The 22,143-nt window shown below is 34.9% G+C and overlaps 1 protein-coding gene across 7 annotated transcripts in view; it reads left to right on the top strand.

Moving 5' to 3' along the window:
- The first annotated feature begins 8,957 nt into the window (after positions 1-8,957).
- LOC147760576 (uncharacterized) overlaps positions 8,958-22,143 on the top strand; it is a 28,908-nt gene continuing 15,722 nt past the window's right edge. For 4 of the 7 annotated variants that reach the window (XM_087017853.1, XM_087017852.1, XM_087017855.1 and 1 more), the window contains exons 1-4: positions 8,958-8,992; positions 14,147-14,244; positions 14,816-14,925; positions 15,141-15,185. In XM_087017853.1, coding sequence (XP_086873979.1) covers positions 14,846-14,925; positions 15,141-15,185 — 125 coding nt within the window. In that variant the 5' untranslated portion in view covers positions 8,958-8,992; positions 14,147-14,244; positions 14,816-14,845. Of the gene's footprint in view, positions 8,993-9,195; positions 9,390-14,146; positions 14,245-14,815; positions 14,926-15,140; positions 15,186-21,252; positions 21,821-22,143 lie in introns of those variants that run through there. The other 3 variants (XM_087017851.1, XM_087017854.1, XM_087017856.1) reach the window with 3 other exon arrangements.

Below are 22,143 nucleotides of genomic sequence, written 5' to 3'. Positions count from 1 at the left end.
TTTTTTTTTTTTTTTTTTTTGGGGGGGGGGGGGTAACATTGTGTTATACTGCCTCATAATTAACACACAAGGCAGCAAAGCTGTCAAATGTACAGACAAAAAACAAAATAAATATGTAAAAAATAGGTCATTTTGTCAATTTTGATGCAATAATAAATAATGCTGTCAATCAACACTGAATTTCAATCATGAACAACAGATAAATTATGGTCAATAACAGAAGTGAACAGGAGAGATATTTTCTGACAGTATTCCAAATTATCTTTGTTGATCCATCCTCCATTTTTGATGGTATTCCAACAGAAAAAATAGATACCTGTCAATGTAAACATTAAAATCTGACCATCTTCCAGAAGGCCCAGAAGACCGTCTCAATCCGCCCCTGCAATAAGATTACAGTTTCAGGACCACAAGAGTTCAAATTCATATAATGAAAATACACAATATTTGAAAAATGATAACAGTGTATAAAATGATATTACACAATGTTTAAAGACATAAAAATCAATACAATTGCTCATGTGGAAATACAGAAAATGCACAGCACTTCTGGTGGAGGGGAGTAAAAAATCACATCTTGAAGATGCTAGCGTTTGAAAAATAATTTAAAAAAAATTTTAATAAAACGTAAAAAATTCCAATAAAGCTGCTATTCAAACCGTTAATCTAGCTGTATGAACCTGATATGAATAACCCCACCAAGTTTGAGAAAAATAAGGCACTGTTAGTCATCTATAGCATGTTGGCATAACACATTTTTTGTTGTAAATTTATTTGCAATATTAAACACCATTTATCTGCATAATTATCACCAAAAAGAGAGCTAAACCTATGGGACTTTAAAGGGAAATCTCAACGAGTGTTTTATGTAATCTCATTTAATGGCCAATTGGAAATTAATGAGTAGGCAAGTGACTTTATAGACAGGTGTTGCATACATGTTGAAAAAAGTGAAAAAACAGCATTACTTCCCTAAAAATGACCCGATCATGCTGGTTTTCGAACTTGACCTGAGTATTATAAATATTCATCAGTTCTGTAAGTTTCAAGCGAAAAGGTAAAATGCTTTTCCACTTATCGTGTTATCAGTGCTGCATATGTGCTGAAAAAGTGAAAAAAACAGCATAAATTCCCTAAAAGTGACCCGATCATGCTGATTTTCGAACTTGACCTGCGTATTATGAATATTCATCAGTTCTGTAAATTTGAATACAAAATGTAAAACGGTGTTCCACTTATCGTGTTATCGGTAAAAGTGCACGACGGCGACGACAGACGCAGGTGACGGCTATATGTACAGACACATCTGTGTCCGTACATAAAAAAGCCCATTTTGTTCACTGCGACAACAAACAAAATGCGGCAAACAAACAAACAAGCAAAAAAAAAAAAAAAAAAAAAAAAAAAAACGTGAAGGAAAATTGTTATTTATAATGTCGTAATTTGACATGCCACTCAGATTGGAAACAGGCTTGATTGAAATTGATGGACTTTTTGTTTATGTTCAGACACAGTTTTGTCTGTACATATTGCCATCCCCTGCGTCTGTCATCGCCGTCGTCGCCGTCGCCGTGCATTTTCAGCGTAAACACGATAAGAGGAAGACAGTTTTACTTTTTGGCTTTATATTTACAGAGCTGATGAATATTCATAAAACGCAGGTCAAGTTCGGAAATCAGCATGATCGGGCCTTTATGGTAGAAGTTATGCTTTTTTTTTCATTTTCAGCATATATACAGCACTGTAAACACATTTCAAGGAAAACCGATAGGTCTATTGTCATGAAATTCACAGGAGTTATCAATCTCACTGTAACATAGGTCAAGTTCAAAAATCGGCATGATCGGGCCACTATTTAAGAAGTTATGCTGTTTTTTCACTTTTCAGCATATATGCAACACTGTAAACACAATGTAAGAAAAACAGATAGGCCAATTGTCATTTAACTCGAAGACTCTTACTAAAACGCAGGTTGAGTTCGAAAATCAGCATAATGGGACCATTATTTTAGAAGTTAAGCTGTTTTTTCACATTTCCTCAGATTCAATTCTTAGGCATATTAACAGTCTCATTATTCAACTAATAAGATACGTAAAAGTGTTTGTTTGACATTTCCTGCATCTTTACAACATTGTTAGTTGATTTTGTAAAAATGATGGTAAACTTGTTATCATGTATTGTGTAATAAAGTTTCAAAAATGGAAATGAACACATATCATTGCAGTTTGTCAGATTCAATCATTCACTATGTTCAGAATCTCAGAATGGAAGAAATTGGACATTTAACACTGCTCTATTGACAATTTTCCCATCTCATCAATTTTTTCAAGTCGATCATATAAAAATGGCAGTAAACTGTTAATTTTGTTTTATGTTAAAAAATGTTAAAAATGGAAAAAAATCATTTCAAAACAGTGCTGTCTTACATTTTGGCATTTTCAAGTTGTGACTTTGAAGTTCCATGGGCCTGAAGACCTTTGCTAGTCACATTTTCTGAATATCCATGAAACTAATATTTTATTATTAAAAAATGATGGTCATTATGCTATTAAACGTTATGTAATATTGCATCAAAATTTGAAAAAAAATATCGGGCACTGCTCCCATGATGACCATTTAAGAAAAACCATTTACTGTTCTCAAACTTACAGGAAAGAAACATGGGACTAAAATACAGCTTCAGAAGGCAATGCAGTCTGTAGTTCTTTCTGCCAGTTGAACATTTTTTGTGAAAATTTAATTTTTTCACATATTGGCATTTTCAAGGTGTGACTTCGAAGTTCCACAGGCTTGAAGACACATGCTAGTCACATTTTCTGAAAATCCATGATACATATATTTCATTATTAAAATTTGACGGAATGTATAACTTTCATTACAAAAGCTCTTTGCTTAATATAACATGATATTGACATTTAATTTCGTCTGACTATTCAATTATTAATATGATACATCTAGACGTACGTTTGTTAGCAAGGAAATATTGACATCTCACTGTTACTTATGATTGTTAAACTTTCAAAAAAGAAATACAGGACTAAAATGCAGCCTGAGTTGAAAAAGCAGTCTAATTGGCTTCTGGAAGTTATACATTTTCAAAGTGTGAACTTGAACTCCCATGGACCTGAAGCCTTATGCTTGTTACAACTTTTTACTTACATTGGTATTTCCTGTTGATCATAATGAAATTTGCTGTTGTATTTGCAGTTTAACATAATGTACTTATGCATCAGAATTGACAGTAGCCTATTTTGTTAGTTCCTGCTTTTTGTCTGTACATTTGACAGCTTTGCTGCCTTGTTCTCATTCTGGCACTTTCTAAATGTTAACTTGACCTCTGATGGGCCTGAAGCCTTATGCTTTTACTTTCATCAGTGTTACCTGTTGTGCATAATTTGACTTACCTGTTGTGCATAAGTTGTGTCATATGGGCCTGAAGACCTTTGATAGACAAATTTTGTGTGGTCAGTCTGATTATTCCCCTTGGGTATTAACTAGGCTATGTTCAGTGCTATTAACTAATTTGCCTAATTAATTAAGTGGCCATTAAATGAGATTTCATAAAGCACACTTGTTGATATTTCCCTGTAAACTCCCAAAGGTTAATTTCTCTGCTAGATTACAGTGTCCATAATAAGGAAGCAGTGATAATTAAGCAGGTAAATTTTGTTTAATATTGCAAATGTTTTAAAATGCATTTTTATCTACAATGTGAGCAGTTCTGGGCTTTTTCGTTTTCCGACGCACTGTGCAAAAACTCGAAACTTACATCTGAGGATTGCATCATGCACCTGCTCTCATATGGCGCCATATGTTACTTTGGTCTCGAATGAACGCGAGAATCCGCGTGACACCCCAACGTCATTGGCAACAGATGCCTTGACGACCGGTAAGAAAGGCATCGAAAGCTGTATTGACAAGCACAGATTTAAGTTTTACAACTACAACAGCCGTTATATATTTTCATGAGTTGTTTACAATTTATTTCTTGCAGATTTTGAATCTCAAAGGAAGAGATATTATTGCTTCAGTATTGCATCAAAATTGACAAAATGATCAATATTAGTATCGCTGACGATAACACGAATCCCAATTTCGTTATAGATAATACCAAAGCAAAGGTGTGATGATTTATACTTCTCGGCCTCGGCCCTTCAGTTTCTATCCGATTATTATGCCATGTCAATAAATGTAAGTCAGTTTCTAGTCACGTCTTCTTGGAAATGTTGACATAACCCACTTAATCAGCTTGATCCAGTTGTCAATCGCGCACAACCCTGAAGGCAGTCTTTAAAGGGATGGCTGACCCTAAAATCATCTTGATAAACTCAAGTCAAGCTGGTACTTTGCTCTACAATTCCATAACAATTTCAGAGTTTAATTTAAAGTAAGGGCATGGGTTGCATTTTATATTCGAACTTGAATAATTATTTCCGATAGTTTTTATCAAATATTTATGGAAGACTGTGGTAAAGAGATAAAAAAGAATAGTGCATACTTCATGATGTCATGTATAAACTAATATTAAATACGACTGTTAAACTTGACTTTAAAATTGTAATGATCTGCTCAAATAGAAGCCATGAAAAACAGAAAATGAGATCAATGTTGCGTTTATTTTTTTATTAATACAACTGATTAAAAATTATAAAACCATGCATGTCCGCCTTTTCCAATGTAAATTATGTAACTTGATAGCGAAAGAACAGAAACTAGACGAAATTTATCGTGTCAACAAATTAAATGCTACGTCTTGAAGTTTAATACTAGGGCCCTTTTATTCATACCGGTACCCATTTTTTAAAAATATTTAATAAAAAAATTTTATCGTGTTTTCAATTTTGTGTATGCGTAGTTACAGTGAAACCTTAAAAGATGGCGTAAAGATCGCTCACACTCATAAAAATCCCCATGAGCATTAAATGAAAACATTAAAATCCCCGTTAAACAGAAACTGCCCTGGCCGGTAAATCTACGGATGGTAAGTCTGGAAATTGACGTTTAAAGTTATTTTGATTCCCTTCAAAATCTGTGCTTTGCTTTATCTCATGCTATGATACTACCAGACCCTGATACCTGATTTGAGTAGTAGGAAATGCCGGAGATGCACCTGATGCACTTTGCGTAGAGTCACAGTGCCAAGGTAGTATGAGTTCATTTTTGTTTGAAGGGTTACTCCACAGCTACGAATTTGATTGAGTTGACAATGACAATGATGGCTTAACGTCCGGGCCTTTGGCACACTAAATTCTGGTCTAGATGGCAACGTGTAACAATGACGGATTTAGGGGGTATGAATCAATGAATACATCTTAGCGTTAGATCATCAGCGCATGACCAGTTTGTTCTAAGGGAGGCTCTTGAGCTGAAATTTTGACGGTAAGAAAGCATTGTCTGTATAATCATTAAATTAACAATTCATGTATATCTACCAGACTAATGAACCTTTTTAAAAAAACGTTTACTTTGTTCACCAAAATTAAATCAAGTGCAATCAGCCCTCTGCGGTAGTTGAACAAATGCGGGCGAATCCCACGCATAAAAATTCGTAGCTAGAGCTAAAAGTGTGTTTTTTGAAAGAATCGATATGACTTATACCGATTATATCGATAATGATATAGCATATCGAAAATAAAATACCATATGTGTGTTGAAATGTGTGGTTGGTAACTGACAAAACACCGGCAGGCTAACTGGCTTCTACCAAATATTTCCAAATATACTCCTCATTGTTCATATTTAAAGCAAAATAAATTTTATGCTATAATGCGTCAATAGGTTTAAACTTTAGGACTTAAAATTGAGGAGGACAGAAAAAAGTGCGCATGCGTACAGGGCAACCAACGCATGAATTTCCCCTCCTTTAATACTTGTTGAACACCTCACACCTGTGCGTCATACATGTAGCTAAATATATCTTTTCTTAGAAGGGTCGCTATTGATTTCGTGGCACTGATCCAGGTTTTCAGTAACATAAGGTCACAAAAGGGTATTTTGCTTCTTATCAGAAAAAAAATAATGCTGCTTTTGTGCAAAGAGAAAATGAAAGAGAAACCACCACATATATACAAATATTATATCTCAAGGTACTTAGTTGCTCCGCTGACTAACAGATGTGCGAACTAAATATGGCCGACATACTTACAGGGTAAAAGCAATTTGCCTTTATACACTACAGTCTCCCCGCCCACCACAAGCCCAATTCATGTAGAGGCAGTCACTGGTCTATCTTCGGATTTTTAAATATGGTTGGACGACCACATATAGTGATGATATCATTAAACAGGTACACAATGTAATAATACATCTTATTCGATTATGTAGCTTATCTATATACTACATGTATATTACTTATAAAATAAATCAAAAATGTAAATATTAACTTTAAAGTGCTTAAACATTAATAAAAGCTCAACACAACAGTCGATTAAATTCTTTTAAATATTAAGTGTTAAATAAAATGTTTTAAAAATTATCATAATAATTGTGCACCACCATTTTATAAGCAGTCACCCTCTGAAAAAGTATATAGAGGCAAAAATTATCATAATTATTATTATACAAAATAAATATATTGCAAAAAAATTAACTTATTGTAAAAATTTATTCATATTCCGGGATACTTGACATTTTAATGACAAAAAATCCCAACAAAAAATTTCTATTGTAAAGCTATTTTTTACATAAATAAATCAATTATTAAAAGGTGGGGAAAAGTGATAGAGGATATCAGTTGATGAGGGCAAATTTTTTGGTAGGGACACCCTTTGCCATCTATTCTTACTTACAGGATCACAGCAACCTGCAACAAAGAGCATTAAATAATCCCTTTTTTCTTTCTCGACTGTTTGTATCTGATTAAGGTATATGAATGGATAACTTTCATTACAAAAGCTCTTTGCTTAATATAACATGATATTGACATTTAATTTCGTCTGACTATTCAATTATTAATATGATACATCTAGACGTACGTTTGTTAGCAAGGAAATATTGACATCTCACTGTTACTTATGATTGTTAAACTTTCAAAAAAGAAATACAGGACTAAAATGCAGCCTGAGTTGAAAAAGCAGTCTAATTGGCTTCTGGAAGTTATACATTTTCAAAGTGTGAACTTGAACTCCCATGGACCTGAAGCCTTATGCTTGTTACAACTTTTTACTTACATTGGTATTTCCTGTTGAGCATAATGAAATTTGCTGTTGTATTTGCAGTTTAACATAATGTACTTATGCATCAGAATTGACAGTAGCCTATTTTGTTAGTTCCTGCTTTTTGTCTGTACATTTGACAGCTTTGCTGCCTTGTTCTCATTCTGGCACTTTCTAAATGTTAACTTGACCTCTGATGGGCCTGAAGCCTTATGCTTTTACTTTCATCAGTGTTACCTGTTGTGCATAATTTGACTTACCTGTTGTGCATAAGTTGTGTCATATGGGCCTGAAGACCTTTGATAGACAAATTTTGTGTGGTCAGTCTGATTATTCCCCTTGGGTATTAACTAGGCTATGTTCAGTGCTATTAACTAATTTGCCTAATTAATTAAGTGGCCATTAAATGAGATTTCATAAAGCACACTTGTTGATATTTCCCTGTAAACTCCCAAAGGTTAATTTCTCTGCTAGATTACAGTGTCCATAATAAGGAAGCAGTGATAATTAAGCAGGTAAATTTTGTTTAATATTGCAAATGTTTTAAAATGCATTTTTATCTACAATGTGAGCAGTTCTGGGCTTTTTCGTTTTCCGACGCACTGTGCAAAAACTCGAAACTTACATCTGAGGATTGCATCATGCACCTGCTCTCATATGGCGCCATATGTTACTTTGGTCTCGAATGAACGCGAGAATCCGCGTGACACCCCAACGTCATTGGCAACAGATGCCTTGACGACCGGTAAGAAAGGCATCGAAAGCTGTATTGACAAGCACAGATTTAAGTTTTACAACTACAACAGCCGTTATATATTTTCATGAGTTGTTTACAATTTATTTCTTGCAGATTTTGAATCTCAAAGGAAGAGATATTATTGCTTCAGTATTGCATCAAAATTGACAAAATGATCAATATTAGTATCGCTGACGATAACACGAATCCCAATTTCGTTATAGATAATACCAAAGCAAAGGTGTGATGATTTATACTTCTCGGCCTCGGCCCTTCAGTTTCTATCCGATTATTATGCCATGTCAATAAATGTAAGTCAGTTTCTAGTCACGTCTTCTTGGAAATGTTGACATAACCCACTTAAACAGCTTGATCCAGTTGTCAATCGCGCACAACCCTGAAGGCAATCTTTAAAGGGATGGCTGACCCTAAAATCATCTTGATAAACTTAAGTCAAGCTGATACTTTGCTCTACAATTCCATAACAATTTCAGAGTTTAATTTAAAGTAAGGGCATGGGTTGCATTTTATATTCGAACTTGAATAATTATTTCCGATAGTTTTTATCAAATATTTATGGAAGACTGTGGTAAAGAGATAAAAAAGAATAGTGCATGCTTCATGATGTCATGTATAAACATATATTAAATACGACTGTTAAACTTGACTTTTAAATTGTAATGATCTGCTCAAATAGAAGCCATGAAAAACAGAAAATGAGATCAATGTTGCGTTTATTTTTTTATTAATACAACTGATTAAAAATTATAAAACCATGCATGTCCGCCTTTTCCAATGTAAATTATGTAACTTGATAGCGAAAGAACAGAAACTAGACGAAATTTATCGTGTCAACAAATTAAATGCTACGTCTTGAAGTTTAATACTAGGGCCCTTTTATTCATACCGGTACCCATTTTTTAAAAAGTATTTAATAAAAAAATGTTATCGTGTTTTCAGTTTTGTGTACGCGTAGTTACAGCGAAACCTTAAAAGATGGCGTAAAGATCGCTCACACTCATAAAAATCCCCATGAGCATTAAATGATAACATTAAAATCCCCGATAAACAGAAACTGCCCTGGCCGGTAAATCTACGGATGGTAAGTCTGAAAATTGACGTTTAAAGTTATTTTGATTCCCTTCAAAATCTGTGCTTTGCTTTATCTCATGCTATGATACTACCAGACCCTGATACCTGATTTGAGTAGTAGGAAATGCCGGAGATGCACCTGATGCACTTTGCGTAGAGTCACAGTGCCAAGGTAGTATGAGTTCATTTTTGTTTGAAGGGTTACTCCACAGCTACGAATTTGATTGAGTTGACAATGACAATGATGGCTTAACGTCCGGGCCTTTGGCACACTAAATTCTGGTCTAGATGGCAACGTGTAACAATGACGGATTTAGGGGGTATGGTCAATGAATACATCTAAGCGTTAGATCATCAGCGCATGACCAGTTTGTTCTAAAGGAGGCTCTTGAGCTGAAATTTTGACGGTAGGAAAGCATTGTCTGTATAATCATTAAATTAACAATTCATGTATATCTACCAGACTAATGAACCTTTTTAAAAAAACGTTTACTTTGTTCACCAAAATTAAATCAAGTGCAATCAGCCCTCTGCGGTAGTTGAACAAATGCGGGCGAATCCCACGCATAAAAATTCGTAGCTAGAGCTAAAAGTGTGTTTTTTGAAAGAATCGATATGACTTATACCGATTATATCGATAATGATATAGCATATCGAAAATAAAATACCATATGTGTGTTGAAATGTGTGGTTGGTAACTGACAAAACACCGACAGGCTAACTGGCTTCTACCAAATATTTCCAAATATACTCCTCATTGTTCATATTTAAAGCAAAATAAATTTTATGCTATAATGCGTCAATAGGTTTAAACTTTAGGACTTAAAATTGAGGAGGACAGAAAAAAGTGCGCATGCGTACAGGGCAACCAACGCATGAATTTCCCCTCCTTTAATACTTGTTGAACACCTCACACCTGTGCGTCATACATGTAGCTAAATATATCTTTTCTTAGAAGGGTCGCTATTGATTTCGTGGCACTGATCCAGGTTTTCAGTAACATAAGGTCACAAAAGGGTATTTTGCTTCTTATCAGAAAAAAAATAATGCTGCTTTTGTGCAAAGAGAAAATGAAAGAGAAACCACCACATTTATACAAATATTATATCTCAAGGTACTTAGTTGCTCCGCTGACTAACAGATGTGCGAACTAAATATGGCCGACCTACTTACAGGGTGAAAGCAATTTGCCTTTATACACTACAGTCTCCCCGCCCACCACAAGCCCAATTCATGTAGAGGCAGTCACTGGTCTATCTTCGGATTTTTAAATATGGTTGGACGACCACATATAGTGATGATATCATTAAACAGGTACACAATGTAATAATACATCTTATTCGATTATGTAGCTTATCTATATACCACATGTATATTACTTATAAAATAAATCAAAAATGTAAATATTAACTTTAAAGTGCTTAAACATTAATAAAAGCTCAACACAACAGTCGATTAAATTCTTTTAAATATTAAGTGTTAAATAAAATGTTTTAAAAATTATCATAATAATTGTGCACCACCATTTTATAAGCAGTCACCCTCTGAAAAGGTATATAGAGGCAAAAATTATCATAATTATTATTATACAAAATAAATATATTGCAAAAAATTAATTTATTGTAAAAATTTATTCATATTCCGGGATACTTGACATTTTATTGACAAAAAATCCCAACAAAAATTTTATATTGTAAAGGTATTTTTTACATAAATAAATCAATTAATAAAAGGTGGGGAAAAGTGATAGAGGATATCAGTTGATGAGGGCAAAGTTTTTTGTAGGGACACTCTTTGCCATCTATTCTTATTTACAGGATCACAGCAACCTGCAACAAAGAGCATTAAATAATCCTTTTTTTCTTTCTCGACTGTTTGTATCTGATTAAGGTATATGAATGTATAACTTTCATTACAAAAGCTCTTTGCTTAATATAACATGATATTGACATTTAATTTCGTCTGACTATTCAATTATTAATATGATACATCTAGACGTACGTTTGTTAGCAAGGAAATATTGACATCTCACTGTACATCAAGGGTAAGGATGACCTACTTTTAGAGTAAAAATAGCAATCAGGTAACTGATGTGATTGTACTATTTCTAAAGATAACCTCCATATATTTATATATTTATTTACTTTGTAAGAAATAAATGAAGAAATAAGGGGGATAGAACAATATACCAATTATGAAATAGATTAGGTTCAAAGTGTAACTCTTCAAACTTAGGTGGTGATACGAAGCTATTGTCTAACACAGGTTGTTTTATAAACAAAAAATAAAACTAGAGGATCAGAGAGGCGATACCGCCTCCGAATATTGTACCACCAGCTGGAGTAAGCGCATTCGTATAGACCCCCTACACACACAAAAAAGGGACACCACCACCAGTCTTGTGCTTGACAAGCTGTAAAAATGCAATCAACAAGAATTCTCAAAATATGCAAAAATATATATATAACTAAAAACGGTACAATCAAAATTCAATTCATCAGAAGGTAGGTCAAAGGTCAATGTCAAGGTCACAGTAAATTTCCAGTATATGACTTCCTATTCAAGTTCAATAATAACTATGGACCTATCTCTGCCAGTTTTGGAGATAAAAGGGAACCAAAATTTGTAAGTTCAATTCATGATGAAACGTAGGTCAAAGGTCAATTTCAAGGTCACACTTAGATTGCCATCATATGACTTCCTATTCAAATTCAATAGTAACTATGGGTGTATCTTTGCCAGTTTTGGAGATAAAAGGGAACCAAAATTTACAAAGCAAGTTCATGGTGAAAAGTAGGTCAAAGGTAAATTTTAAGGTCACAGTAAATTGCCTCTAATGACTTCTTACTCAAAAGTAACTATGGACCTATCTCTGCCAGTTTTGGAGATAAAAGGGAACCAAAATTTACAAAGTGCAATTCATGATAAAAAGTAGGTCAAAGGTCAATTTCAAGGTCACATATAGATTGCCAGTATATGACTTCCTATTCAACTTCATTAGTAACTATGGACCTATCTCTGCCAGTTTTGGAGATATAAGGGACTAAATGTTAAAATTTTGGAGTTACAATAATGTGCCATAAATTCCCTACAGAAAAAAATTAATTAAAATAAAGAAAAGGTCATTTTGGTTGAAATTCTTGAAATGGGAGGTGCTCAGAAGTTCCAGATGTTCAAATTTCATGAAATAATGTCATTTTTGACCAGAAATTGTCTGCCTCGCCAAGCCTTATGTTTTATTTTCCCGGGGTTCAAAATTTATTATCCATTACCGTACTGCACATTTTGCTTTCACCACCAATATGTACTTTTTGATACAGCGTAATTCGAAAACCGTATGGAATACGAAAAAACGGAGACCACCGTCAGTGTTGGGCTTTACATGCTCCACAAAATTAAAAAAAGAATGGGTCTCTAGCATTAACGGATCCCCAATTAGAGACAGTCTTCAGTTTCGGTATCTTATGGCTCCCGTGAAAATGCACCGATTGACCCCAAATTCACAGAGATGACCCGAAGGGTAACACTTTCCAATAATATTACTGGTTAAGTCTGTGTAGTGTCTGAATAACAGCGAAAATAATTTATTTTTTCGTAAACAATTTCGTTTTTTTTTTTTTTTTTGAAAATTTTGGCCCGTTTGAAATTGAAATAAAGGTCAAAGGTCGAATCCAAGGGCATATTTGAAATCTACACATATGACTTTTGGAAAGCCGTCTGTAGAAATTTTTCCCATAATTCCTTCCGTTGGGTAGATAATTAGCATTTAATTTTGCCATTTTTGGACAAGGGTGCATTGCAATGAGTGCCACACCTAGACCCCAATACCGACAAAGCCCAAATTTTACGTGGAACGAGTTGAGATTATAGGTGACCTAAATCCAAGAGATGGCTGTGGGGGCCTTACCGTCTAGGAGGAGAAGCGGTAACGGTGAGATGGCGGCGGAGCCAGAGGATCCGGCGGAGCCGGCGGAACATGCGGGTCGGGACTAAAACCATGTGTACCGCCAGCGCCTACGCTGATGGTACAATAAACAATGAGAAAAAATCAATAATCAGGGGTACAAGTTATCAGGAAAGAAAAATGTGATAATAAGATTTAGATTTATTCAATAGAAAAAGTTCGTGTTATCCTTTTGTAAGAAAGAATTAAGTTTACCATTTATTTATTTTTTTTATATAAAGAAAATTGATTTTACTCAAATAAAGTTTTTCTTGAGTATTTGTTTTTCGTGCAATGAAAACATGTCAGATATCAATAAATTTGGTGTTATTTATTAATTGCATTCTTCTAGTATGAATAAAAAAAGAAAATTTGATCGGTTTATTGTAAAGAAAAAGATAATTAAAATTTTAATAACAATCTCTTTATAATGAGGTAGAGGCATTTGTCTCAGATTAAGCATTCACTATCTAATCTGTGTTTACATACGTCATGCATTATGTAATATGCTCATAAGATAAGGTTAGCAAAACCTTGATTTTTTTCTTAAACCTTGTATCACGGTCATTATTTCATTTGTCAATGGGGCTGTGCGTTTTTCTTATTCTAACATATTTTATTAATGTGTTACTAAAGCTGTACTTTTTGTTTCGTAAATACACCGAACTAGGCATTTGAAAAATGCAAATAACTAGCTTGATATCTTCCTATTTATTGCCACCCCAAGCTGTCTAAGATTTTTGGACAAAACCTTTAAAGACTAACACATAAACCATCCAAAACTTGTAGTTTAAATAGCTCGCCCAAGTGTGATTTTCGTTAGTGGTTCCCTTATAAATACCATACATTAGATTGCAAACTGGATGTCACGGTCTAATGGTACTTTACATATTTAACTTAATTAAAGTAAAGACTTGATTTTTGAGAAAATTGAAAAATAAAGAAATGTTAACTTTTAGGCATAAATATACCTCGATTTATTTCAATATACATTGTACGTTTAAACATGGTCAGTGCTAAAAAACGTTTTCCCCAATTCCGAATGATATCATTTCTACTGTAAAATGTACGTCATGTGCTGTTTTTCACTTACACTGTTGCACTTATTTCTCGCAGCACAAAAGCTGGTCAATTACCTCTTAGTAAGTTATCTTCTTATGTGTTTTTAGAGCTTTGGTATTTCTTTTAAATACACGTATTATGCCATTTGTCCAATTTCAGGTCGCGAATGTAAGACCTTTGATAGAAGATAATGCAGGCATCGGGCATGGTATAGTCTTTCGGTTTCACTGGATGATACACCAACAGCAGAAGAAAACGTAAGTGCTTGTACAGTTATTCTTGATTGCTATTAATAATAAAATAATAATTAGGATTTGACTTACATGTAACATTTGTTTGCTATCAGTGGGTTTAGTGTATAATAAAAGTACAATTGTTGCTGTGAAACTATACAAATATATGAAAAAACAAGAGATATATGTGCAGTAACGCAAAGTACTGACTGTCACTTGCCAATGGATGTAGGCCTTACACAGTCGTGATCTTTATATGTATATCCAAACAGACTTTATTTACACTTTAGTAGTGTTTTAAATGTCACAGTATTTAATGTTAAAATATATTACTTGAATTATGCATGTACAATTTTATTCTAAGATTACAATAATGTTAAAAAAATCAGTTCTGTTATGCACAGGATGATATTTTCCTAAAGAGTATTTCGGAAGTAACATTAACTATTTTTGACAAAATGATTGAACTTATTATTATTATTATTATTATTATTATTATTATTATTATTATTATTACTTAAACATCCTCATTACTATTGTCATTCATGGAAATGTCGGAAATAATATTACACAGTAACATATTCCTGTTTTACAGTATTTGACTTGAAACTGCAACTGATCCAAAATGGATGCTTCAGCATCAAGCCGGGAGCAGGATATCAGTAGGCATTTGCCTAACACTAGCATTCCATCCATCTTGACGGGGTATGTTAATAATAGACGAAGTGACATTATACAAAATAAATAACTTGAGTGAAATATATTTTGTGGATTACAACATTCCCAGTTGTGTAGTCTGTTCAATGCAAATAAAAAACAATCTGGAAAACTTCCTATTTCTGGGTTTTGACATACAGAATCAGATGATGAAGATTATATCAACATTCAAAACTCTGTGTAGCTTGTTCTTACTGTTGCAGAGTTCAATATGACATTTATGAGATGATGAAGGAGCTTAAAGAAAGGTAAGTAGTCAGAGGACGCACTGGCCATTTAAGGACAAACCATATAACTTATGATTCTCAAAGTTGCAGAAAATATTTATATGACTGAAATACAGCTTGGATTGGAATAACAAGCTGATAATGATTGGATTCTTTTTCAGGAGTGCTCATTTTTCACATGATGGCATTTTAAATTTGAGGGTTAGAACTCTGACGGTCATGAAGCCGTACGTGTGGTAGTTATATTTCTGAATTTTCATCTTACGTCATTATGTAATATTTCATCAAAATAGAGGTTGTCCGGGTTCTCAACGAGAAGACCAAGTTTCCCCGTGATTTTACGAAATCTGCCTTGAGGTGGGGTTAAAATATGGAGACCACAAGGAAGTAGAGCAGCGATTTCTTTACTTGAAAAATAGCTGAACTTACACATTTTTTGAGCTACAGGCTTGTTCTTTTTTCACTTTATTAAGAAAAAGTATTGATATAATATGTACGCGTACAAATGACATATTGAATTTGCCAAGCTAAGAGCCGATGACGCTTGCAAAGCAAAATTCGCCCGGAGGACGTGCTACGCAGCAAAGGTCGCGTTAAACAGGCTACATCACCAGATACTTGCTTGTGGTATAGGAAAATAACATTAGTTACCATGCCCGTTGATACGCATGTCTTTTAGATGAAAGTGGCTAGGATTGAATGAGAATAGGACGGATGATGCCCCGGCAGCTTCCAATTATTCATGTGGCCAATGTTAAACTTTGTCAGGCAAGGAAATATTTCTTAATTTATAATGAAGTGTATATCACATCTCTGTTAACATATTACTGATGTATGATAGGTTTTGTCAGCTGATGTTTTTGAATAGTTTTATTCACAAACTAAAAGGGCCATCATTATTACTTTTAGTTTGAAGTTCAATCTCTTAAAAAGCCAGTACTATAGTGCTATGTTTAGTATCCGGCATGTCAAATTTGTTATTGTGAGTGAATATAAATTATTCGTTTTTTTTTTTTTCAGTGGGGATGCCATATAAAACATGCTGTGGCTCTAGCATCATATTGGACATACCCGGTAAAGGGGGGGCTGGATAACTTAACCTGCAAACTCTGGGATAAAGATGGATCACATTGCTTGGCAAATGTAAACCAGTCTAAATTGACTTGAATCCTTTAGCTGCAGGGATGGATTTTTGAAGATCAAATGCCTTAGTGTACATACAAACTTAACAAACCTTGTCTATATAACAGGGGCAGTATTGTTATTCATTTTGAATAGGAATGATGGACTTTCGCAACTATATTTAATCACCTTTATGGCCTTTGCAGAGATTCATTTGCAACCTTTTTGTCACTTTATGGGAGTGGCATGACTGTTTTGCTTTCAATGAGATCAATGTTGAAAGTAGGTCCATGTACATTCTACAAGCATTGAACATCTGAAATAAAGTAATCCAGTGATGTCGAGGGCTTAATTGCTTCATTCTTAGGTTATCATAATTACTAAATTTAAATTATTAACTCCAGCGTATTGCAATATAAAATTTCCTACTTCTGTTTTTTTTTTTTTTTTTTTTGCAAATATTCTTCAGTTGGTGTTGGCTGCAAACTTCCATTTTCACTATTTCCCTGATGTAGATGTCAAGAACTTTATATAGTTATCCACTCTTTTTCATTTTTAAATTATCAATTTATATTACTGTCTTTGGGATTTTAAAGAGATGCTTGTCTAAACATGCCAGTGGATGCAAAATAGACATATTAAAGATATTGTTCATTTTTGATTGTTCTTCATTGACTGGTCATTTCATGAGATCCGTTTGAACAACAAAAGCTTTATAACTGCAACTAATTTTTCTTTATAAATGTTTTACTATTAAACTTTATTTATAAAGAAGTGAAATAAAATCATTTGACATTTCATTTACTGATGGATGGCATATCAGAACATAAGACGTGCCTGCATCTTTGTTTTAATTTCACTAAATATATAGTAACTAATTCAAAAGGCTCGAGTTTGATCATAAAGTTAATTTTCTTCATTTATTTACTTACGAAAACGATGCTATAGAAACTAATGGATAGCATTCACAAAATGTAAGTTGTAAGTGATCAGATCCGACTTAAATGACAGGAAAGATGACAAAAGAAAGTATTAAAATGGACAACATATAAGTTGAGATTTTCACAAAATCGTTGCATTTTATTGACATTTATACACAAATGCAACAAATAAACACATCACAGACGAACTCGTATTTGTGATCTGAGTAAATGATGTGAAAAACAGGTGTCATATAGTTATTTAAAAAAGTCACTACAGTAACGTAAGAATGATACTAGCAAGAAAAATAATTTTCTTCATTAAATCACTAGTGCAGTACAATACATAGGCCTATATATATATATATATATGTTCATAAAACCAAATATTTTAAAGTAATAAAGAAAATGCCTGATACTGTAAGTGACACCCAGACAAAAATGCCATCTGTTGACTCCTGATATAATTAAGTAAACAACATAATCTTCAACATCTGATTATCCTGACCACTCCTGACTCTCACAGTTCTTGCCTGGTTCAATAGCATGTGCTGTGTCTGTCATGCTCTAAAATAGATAAAAATAACTCAGTTTTCTGAAACATATATCATTATGTGATAAACGTTGTTGTAAAATACCAACTCTAATTTCTACCTTACTTACAAATATCAAAATTGACCACCCGGCATGGAATGTTAAAAATGCAACTGAACATCGTGTACATGTACATGTATACTTAATAGGTGTGGAAGGTTCACCATTATTTCATAATCAGGTACACGTTATATGGAGACAGGAATGGTATAAGCAAATCTGTCTGATATAGTTACCGTAAAAGACTATTAATCACAAGTACTAGGTCTGTATTACATTAATAAACCATGGTGTCTTGTAAACTACACACAAAACTTACTTATTAATATCCCCCTCGACCGTTGATGATACGGTCTATACGGTGATGCCATGGAGCCAGTGACGTGCCGGGTGCGAGTTGTCTGCAGTTGGTCCCTTTCTTTATACAAAATACTGCGACCTGATCTGTACTTTAAATATTTCGGCACTTAGTCCTTTTAATCTAATCAAGCCCAACTTCTCTTTCTTCACTTCACTTCTCTCGTCAGTCGTGTCCGTCATCCATGGTCATTTTCCTGGTTTTCTCGCTTAACTTTAACTGCAATGCACCCTACGACACGACATTAGCAATTCGCCATTGCGTTGCTCTATCTCAAATTACATGACAACGCCAAATTTTACTCAATGCAATCCTATAACATAGACTTGTGCCCAACCGCGAGAGAAGTTTCAATGGCAGATTTTAACCCCACCTCTCGTGAAATCTCGCTCCAATCCAGGTCTCGTTTGACGTCATCTGCTGCGCAGATATTCAAAATAGGCTATCCCGGACATTCCCTATTGTAAATATGTATATATATATTGTGCAATGCCATCACAAACCCTATGAAAAGGAAACAGTGTTTACTTATTATTTTTTAACTTATGAGAATGATTCAAATTGGAAAAGTTGCTTGATTGGATTATAATTACATTTTTAGAATCTGTGCAATGTTTTCGTGATGTTTTCGTTTTTTTTTTTCTCTTCAAGGCATATGTTAAGATGTGCATTTGAACTCGCTTTATACTATTCATATATTCCTTACATCCGTGTTACCTGTTGACTGTGCATAATTAAAATTTGGTGTTTGCATCAAAATTGACAGAATAACCAATTGTGTTTTATATTTGACAGCCTTGATGCCTCGATTAAATCTTAGTAATTTCTTATTACCCTCGATAAGGAGGCTATTTGTCTGTGTATATTACTCAAAAATGGACTGATTTTGATGAAACAAGGATAGGCCACAAATGGCCAAAAGAAGACATGATGAATTTGGTGAAGATCCGTTCATTAATTAAGTTGTTATTAGTTAATTGGGTTATTTATAAAATAATCTGTATATTATTTGTATAGTTTTTTATACAATAATTATGTATCATTATCTGGTTACAAATTAACCAAGAAGAAATGATTAGATTTCGGTGATAAAGTCTCATTCACAACCGGTCGTCCGGGCTCTTAAGGCCTAGTCACACCTACAGACGAGGTATACGCACGCATTGCGCATGAAAATAAGCCAAATAAGCCAACTTTTAACAGAATTTGCCAGAAAAATTGCGAGTTAATAGCGAATACATATTGTTTTGTTGGCGTATTTTGCGTATAAAGGGCGCATGAAGATCGAATATAGATCGCACGCATAAAAAATCCAATGAATGTACGACGGGTTTTTGGCGCAAGAAACGAATGACCCGCGCATTCAGCACGTATTAAAAGAACAGATAGCGTTCCTCAGTCAGCAGCAATCACGTGACTCGTTCTCTCTATATAAAAAATGCTGATTATGTTAAAAGCAACCAGTGAGGTTTATTTTCTTGGATACACATTTATCGTTTTATTCATTGGGAAGGTGATATTAAACAGCAAAATAATAAAGAGAACCATTAACATGATATACACTGTCAATGTAATTGTTTTTCAATTATAACCGAGCAATGTTTTTAGATAATCTATGTAATACAAAACACTTAAATTAAGACCATCTAAGAGAGCAAAAATTATCCCTGACTGTAACTTCAATTACAGTAACATCATATGTGCGTACTGTATTTTGTACCACTGTGTATTATTAAATGTCTTGTTAAGTCTATGCTTTTAAGCATTTAAAAATGGTAATTTCAAAGGAAAGAAAGAGGTGGTCTAAATCATCCTGTCTTGCCATAGAACAGGTCCGTCTTCAGAGGTGACCCAGTGTTTGATGAGATTTCTCTGTTTTTTCCCTTTCTTGCTGGACGTGTTGCTGCCAGTGACGATGCGGGTGTCCTCTAGATTTCGGACATTTCTTTACTCACCAGCAGCAAACTAGCTCTTGACCCAGGTGCTCGGAAACGTCAAGCTGCTGGCTCTGCAGTGAATACCGGATCCTCATAAGGTTGTGGAGGATGATGCTTGCTATTACAATCTTTTTGATGGCCTTGGGCTGCTGCTGCACTGTCCTAAGTAGAACTTGTAAACGGTTCCATGTCGTTATGAGAATGTTGGAGAACTGCAGTTTCGTATTCTAATCGCAGCCTGTCAAGATCTTCCATATTATGCTGCGGTTATTCAGCAAAAGTAGAGAAGTGATGTGGATACAGAGGACCCACTTATTTATACACCATGGATACACGCTAGACTCAGGACACACATGCTTGGGACACGCTAGGAACACGACAGAGGCGCGCTACAATTACGCTGGCTGCGTTATAGAGTCGTTCAACGTTTATTCTGGTTCGTTAGAGATTCGTTTAGCACCCGTTTATAGTCGCTGCATGTTCGCTACACATGCGTTGGAAGCATGCTGTGTGCTAGCTATGCCAAAGCCAACGAATTTGAAACGAACACCTATCGTTCATGCAACGTCTGATTAACGCTGGTCCAGCGGCCTCTGCGAATGCCGAGCGACCTTTTGACGTGTAAGTTCATGCGTCGAGCTGAACGCACATTTTTTGTGCATGCACAAAAACTCAGACGCACAAGAGCGAATGAAAACGAATGCATAACTGTCGCCCGGCGCGTTTGACGAATGCAGACGCATAACAGCGCACTGTCCAAAATTGCCAAAATTGCCAAATTTTTTTAGCGCGTCGGCCGTGCGCCGACCCTGCGTCGTGTAGGTGTGACCGGGGTATTAAGGCCTGTTTGCGTCCAAATTATGCGCAGAATCTCACGTGCCGCGCAAGTTCCTCTTGCGAAATTTGGAGTTCGCAGACAGCCCAAAAGCACGTACGGAGGATGTTGGACATGTCCAAAAGATTCTACGAATAATCTGCGAACAGCGAGGCCGCAAATGTAACTTGCTCCATTCGCAAGGAGTTCGCAAGAAGTACAGTGTATGCAAGTGAATCGTGCGTGGTCCAAGACGCACGTCGTAAACAATGAAGGAGTAAGTGTCCTTTGCGTGTTGAATACGACGCACGCCCTCTCATCTAATGAACAAGGTCCAAAGCACGGCGAAAGTGCGTCGCCCCCACGCCAGGAGTATAGAAGGCGTGCTCACGATTCACGCTCGTGTCTCGACAAATAACGTCGGTTGTTCCTCGTGTCCAACATTTCAAAAATTTCGAAATTTGGTCAATTCATCTTCTTATATTTTGCCTCCAGAAGGCAAGGGAAAAAAGCTAAGAGAACAGAAAAGAGGGGAGGAGGGAAAAGAAAGAAGGGGGGAACAGGAGGCAAAAATGACGTACGCGGTCAGTACGTCAACACAAGCGTGTCAGGTAAGTGTGAAGCAAAAGGAAATTACTTTCGCCGTGCGTAGTATTCTCTTCATAAATGGTGAGTACGTGCCACGTACGCAGGTTGCAAGACAAACTCAAGAAATCAGTACATCGCACCTTGCAATTAGCGTCCCTGCTTCTCACGTGGACCCTGGGACTCGCAAGACAGACTTGCGCCTTTCCATTGCAAACTCTACCTCTACGAACTCAACGGCCTCCACTGCACCCAAAATTGGCAGGGGCCGTACGATCCTTAAATCTGTGCGTCCGGTAGTGACCTAGGCTTAATGAATTAAATAAGTAATTGAGAAATTGGTTTATAATTAGTTCATTATTAGACTTGGTTTTAATGAAATTCCTCCTAATGCAGTTTCCCCTGATCGTATTTTCGTTGGAATAAACCATAAGATCCATTTTAGATTTGATAACATTGTCAAATAATAAATAATATAGAAATGTAACTATTTCGTCTGTCTGTGTAGAGTCGTTTTACTTTATACGTTAATTGGTTGTACTATAGTACTTACATGACTTATTAAATGATGAAATAATGTGAGGCATATTTTGAAAAAATATTTGTTGTTAAAACTTTGTATTGCGAAGCCATTACAAGATAAACATAT

The sequence above is a fragment of the Lingula anatina genome, chromosome 7, assembly GCF_051362555.1.
Source record: "Lingula anatina isolate TDL-2025a chromosome 7, LinAna3.0, whole genome shotgun sequence".
In the NCBI taxonomy this organism is placed as follows: Eukaryota; Metazoa; Brachiopoda; class Lingulata; order Lingulida; family Lingulidae; genus Lingula; species Lingula anatina.
This window is presented reverse-complemented; position numbering and strand designations above follow the sequence as displayed.